General features: G+C 44.2%; 1 protein-coding gene across 1 annotated transcript; it reads left to right on the top strand.

Moving 5' to 3' along the window:
- The first annotated feature begins 3,281 nt into the window (after positions 1 to 3,281).
- LOC119432711 (probable nuclear transport factor 2) lies at positions 3,282 to 4,828 on the top strand. The gene is made up of 4 exons (XM_037699870.2): positions 3,282 to 3,530; positions 3,810 to 3,881; positions 4,076 to 4,174; positions 4,546 to 4,828. The coding sequence occupies exons 1-4, from the start codon at positions 3,423 to 3,425 to the stop codon at positions 4,657 to 4,659; spliced, it is 393 nt and encodes a 130-aa protein (XP_037555798.1). The 5' UTR covers positions 3,282 to 3,422; the 3' UTR covers positions 4,660 to 4,828.
- Positions 4,829 to 5,075: the final 247 nt, after the last annotated feature.

Raw genomic sequence — 5,075 nt, 5'->3', positions numbered from 1 at the left:
ACAGCCCGGCAAGGAAGACAGTGCACATGAAGTTAGCAGCCATCCCTGCTCGCCCTTTATCATTGTACCCCCCAATGATTATACCAACAATTAGATATGGCACGCGGGCCGCATAAGCGTCAGGCGCACAGTCCTTCACAGCTACGGCAGGGCTAGAGGATAATACGCGTGCTCTCCTTCCCATCCGCGTTTGATTAGGTGACCTACAACTAACTCGAATATTGAGCGCGCGGGAAGATAATGCCCATCAAGCCGCCATCCTTTTCGGCTCACTGATACGTGCTTTTTCCCGCACCCAGTGTATGGGTCGCTCATTTGTATGGCTTTTAAATTTAATGCGGAACATCACGGCGACGACAACGCCGAAAATTTGCCTGAAGTGTCGATTTATTGCTTTCGCCAGAAAGCGAGAAATACAAAATTGTTAGCAACGGGTGTGTATGTATATATATATATATATATATATATATATATATATATGTAGCTACCCATGTATGCATGGGTAGGATGGGTAGGTTTCGGAAAGCTGGCGGGCTCCAGCCCCCCCCCCCCCCCCTGGAAAAATGAAGTTTCCGCCCACGACCTGAAGTCATCAATGTTGCCGGCGGATTCGAATCCTCGATATGTAATGAACGAGAAGAAAGGGGACCGAGGGGCCCGATTTTAACAGCGAATTAAGCTGTTTAGGCCAGCCGTAATTCGCGGTGCGTATCGAGAAACTACCAAGAAAGAAATAAAATAAACTTTCTTGCTGAGGCGAGATTCGAACCCGCGTACCCGCGGTCCCAAAGTGAGCGTCGTAACCAGTAGGCTATACAGCCACGCTTGCAGAATATGCATTTATGCGAACCATATGATTGCGTTCGAGCGTCGTCGTCTTCGTCCACAGCTGGTGCGTTGGTACGCTCGTGCTCTGCGAGGTGAAGAGGTTTTGTGCACTATGAAGGAGAGACGCATTCACGGAGCGGGTCTCCTGAAACGCGGTGTCGGCATTGGAATGCGGTGTCGGTGTTGCAAGCTGCGCTATGCAACGCGCAGTGACGGCCGTAAGTCCGAGACGCGCGAAAAGAAATTATCATCATCTTCAGTAATAAGATGAAAAGTTCGCGCGCACTTCCGGAAAATGCTGGGCTACGATCGCCCAGCTTCGCTGTTTCAAGCGTTGCGCGGCCGAGTGCAAGGTTAAGCGTTTTTTTTATTATTATTATTAATCATATCATAAGAAGCCAACTAACAATGACACCAAGGAGAACATCATTTTTTCATCCATTTTCATTCCCATTAATTTATAATTTCTTTAATTCAATTAGTAAGTACAAATCATTCACCCTATGTTCTCCTTGGTGTCATTGTTTGTTGGCTTCTTATGACATATATGCTTTCAGCTATGTATCCGGTGCACTGTCATATAACGACAATAATGAAGCCGTTAAAGGAACGGCATGCCTCACATACACGTAGAGATATACACAGATTTGCTTTTTTGAAGGAGACAAGTGCGCTACAGTATGTACCACTCATTTTTAATGGGACGAAAACAGGGTGAGACTGTTCAAAAAAAAAAAGCTTTCCTTGCCTGAATCGAGTTAGCAGATTTACAGGCTGCCTCGAAACGGGGCGTTTAAATTGATTGGCCGCTAGGGACGTGTTAAGCAGAAGTCATCCACCCCCGAACGTTAATTCGCTCAGGAACTGGCGCGCCCCTGCTCAACAGCCGCGACTCGTAAGCAGCAGAATCATTCGGAACAGTCCTCACTGGCATCGGTTAATCGCCCCCAAGAATTAAAGGTGCTGTTATGCATTACATTCGAACAGAAACGACTATTCGATAAATTTTAATAGTGAATTCTGGACTCGAATACGATGTGAATAGCAAATAGCTTTCGATGAGACTTGTATGTTTCTACTTCATTTCACTTATGGCACATTGAAGGAGATCGCCAGACCAGCCAGGGAGACTACATTGGTCTTTGCTTCCCAGTCTCCCCGATTCATTCTGAGTATAGATAGGTAATATCCTTTCTCTAACACTGTTGTTCATATTAGCGTCCAATCATTGCCGTGATTCCATCTCTCGGAAAGCCCATTGGTACACCTGGGGTCGGAACGTTCCATCTAGAGTGTACTAGAATTGTAGTATGCTGTAGTTCCATCCGTGATAAGGCCTACAGCCACTGGCCGTCGCTTGAAGCTGCCGTGCGCGCTCCCACAAACACGGCACCACCGGTAAGGTAAGGTGGTATCCTGTTTGTTACTGCAAACACGCTTATTCTGGTCGAGAGTTTTTACTTTTTCAATGAGTGCATTTAAGCTATCTCATAATTTTTCTATTATATATATATATATATATATATATATATATATATATATATATATATCGAGAAGTTTAGTCATCCGCTTCTCTTTATCGCGCCACACAGCTAATAAACCTGGTTTATTTTGCTATAACATTATTTTCTTCGATTATTGTCCGTGCTCTTTAATATTCCACCAACAAGAAGCGGGCGTGAAACAACACGATAAAATTCTCTTACGTGTAGCTTCATATGTTGCAGATCGGTGGCTGTTGTGACAAAATTATGCGTTAGTTTTAGAAAACTATTTTGAATACAGCAGTTCACTGGGCTAAAATTACAATTCGTAACGGCTGATAAGAGTCCTGCGCGCACCAAAGTAAATAAAGACGTTTTAAAAAACGTACTAATAAAAACAGGGCATCCGGCTAACGAACACGCGCTGGCTAGCAGACGACGCACTTCCCAATAACAGCAAAATTGATAACGTCTTGTTGTATAATCCATGCCTGAAATATATATGTGTGGCAAAATGATGGAAACATATATTTTCAGTTGAAATAAAGCACTATTTTAAGAGCATACAATGCGCAATCGGCCTCGGCGCCCGCAGCAAAAATACGTTGAAAATTCGGTTAAGCGCTCGCAGCGCCCTCGCACAATTTTTCCACACGCTGCGCCTCAGCAGGAGAGCGCCGTCCGTATTGGTTTGGCCTACCCTATTTTTGTACACTGTAGTTTGGCCCATGGTAGGTCTGGCCGTGGTCTGGCCCATTCGACCACTCTACCCGGTGCCACCGGAAAACACGACCGGAAGACCGGAAACCCAGTGCTCATTCAAAAATGAGGCACGGAAGGAGGCATTAATTTTTTTTGCGAAATTCACCTACTAAAAACGCTATCGTACAATATTTTATTTAAAATGGTGAATATTTCAAGACAATTTTAACAATTGTTGAATATTATTTGTTAAAATTCACCTTAATTGCGGGAGTTAGCAAGCGGAGTGGCGGAGTCCGGTGCTGTCGGTACTCTGTCCGTTCTCTCCGTGCTAGGCCTACTGGCAGCGGTTATTTATTTCTTGCTGTGGTTGTGTTAGAAACCACTAAGTCACAGGCGATTTTAAGTATGTCGCTAAATCCACAATACGACACAATCGGCAAAACTTTTATACAGCAGTACTATGCTATGTTCGATGATCCTGCCTTGCGACCAAATTTGGGGACGCTGTACAATGTAAGCTATCTTTGCTTCTTACTTCTAGGCTAGGGATTTGATATGAGAAATCTAATGCCGGTTCAAGTGCAAGTAATGATTCTCAGTTCACCAGATGTTGTGTGTGAACTCGGCCGATTGCATAGTGATGAGTCTGTTAGGCAATGTTGCACGTAGTGAACGGAATTCCGTGCTTGTGGGTGGAGACCTGCATGACCCGTTGACAAGGATCAACTAAAACAGGACTTCGCATGCTCGTTCAAGTACGCCCAAACTGTTATGTGCGTTCTCATCTTGCAGGAAGAAAAGTCACTGATGACATTTGAAGGACAACAGATTTTTGGACGGACGAAAATACTAGAAAAAATACAGGTAAGTTGTACCGGTTATTTAGCGAGTGCGGCTACTTGGTTCAGTGCACCATGAATTCTTTTTGTCTAAGTGACAGTTTCGTGGATGTAAGCGCGTGACTTGCAGCCCCAAAATAGGAAGAAACGTGCATTGTTGTGATCTTTCTGATAATCGCACCTTCAATAGCAAACAATTTTTCTCCCGTGTCTGACTAGGGTTTGGGCTTTCAGAAGATATGCCACTCTGTTACTATCATCGACTGTCAACCAATGTTCGACGGTGGTATCCTAATATCCGTCTTAGGCCAGCTCAAGGTGAGTTCGATTTATTGCACAGTTACTGGTTTTCTTTTAAAATGTTACTGCAGACATTTCAGTGGCCAAAGTTGTCATACCCAGCTACTTCATGCTTACATAGAGCTGACATTCCTGATATGACCATATAAACCTGGTGCATCATTTTCAAGTGTCTGGCAGTTCAACTAGGAGTCGACATGTTAAGCATGAGCACATTTTTGCTCCAAAGGCAAAGAAGTATGAATGTCATCTGTGTTGATAGCTGTGTGTGCATTAAACAAGACATTTGTGGGAATTCGTGAATATTTGGCCCTTTACAACCATTTACGGGGGAGTTTCAGATAGAGTGGGCCCAAGTAATAGTGGCTTTTTTTCTTTCTTTTCTGCAGACTGACGATGATCCAGCCCATACATTTAACCAGGTGTTTGTGTTGAAGCCAATTGGGGACAGCTTTTATGTGGAGCATGATGTCTTCCGGCTAGCCCTGCACCACACGGCATGAGGAAGAACAGTGGCACAACATGCGGTGTAGAGCAGGGGACACCTGCTCTGCTGCCGTATTGTTTCCGGTAGCTACGGCACAGTTGGCTCAGGAGACGGCCCCAATTTGCTTTTGAAAGTTGTATGCGTGGTTTGTAATAAATGTACATTTCGCTCCTTTTTCACAGGCATCCCGAAATGTGACTTACTGCTTGAAATGCATGCTTGAGAAGGCTCATGTGCTTGCTATTTCCATGCTTCTTGATAGAATACTGTGGCATCATGCACTTTGCTGCCTTTCGAGATGCATGGTGGTTCATAGAAGTAACACACAAGTATGGATGCATACTTGTCTGTCACTCGTTGGACTTGAAATAATTTACAACTGTAAGAACACAGGCTTTTACTGTGCATGTCTAGTGTGGATGCACGTTCAGT

This window comes from Dermacentor silvarum, chromosome 1 (genome assembly GCF_013339745.2).
Source record: "Dermacentor silvarum isolate Dsil-2018 chromosome 1, BIME_Dsil_1.4, whole genome shotgun sequence".
NCBI classification, from domain to species: domain Eukaryota; kingdom Metazoa; phylum Arthropoda; class Arachnida; order Ixodida; family Ixodidae; genus Dermacentor; species Dermacentor silvarum.
This window is presented reverse-complemented; position numbering and strand designations above follow the sequence as displayed.

What these genes read in the sequence shown, in the direction of transcription:
- LOC119432711 (XM_037699870.2), top strand. Translation starts at nt 3,423, where the DNA reads ATGTCGCTAAATCCACAATACGACACAATCGGCAAAACTTTTATACAG. An exon ending in ATTTGGGGACGCTGTACAAT is followed by an intron (nt 3,531 to 3,809) that starts GTAAGCTATCTT and finishes CTCATCTTGCAG; the next exon opens with GAAGAAAAGTCACTGATGAC. An exon ending in AAATACTAGAAAAAATACAG is followed by an intron (nt 3,882 to 4,075) that starts GTAAGTTGTACC and finishes GTGTCTGACTAG; the next exon opens with GGTTTGGGCTTTCAGAAGAT.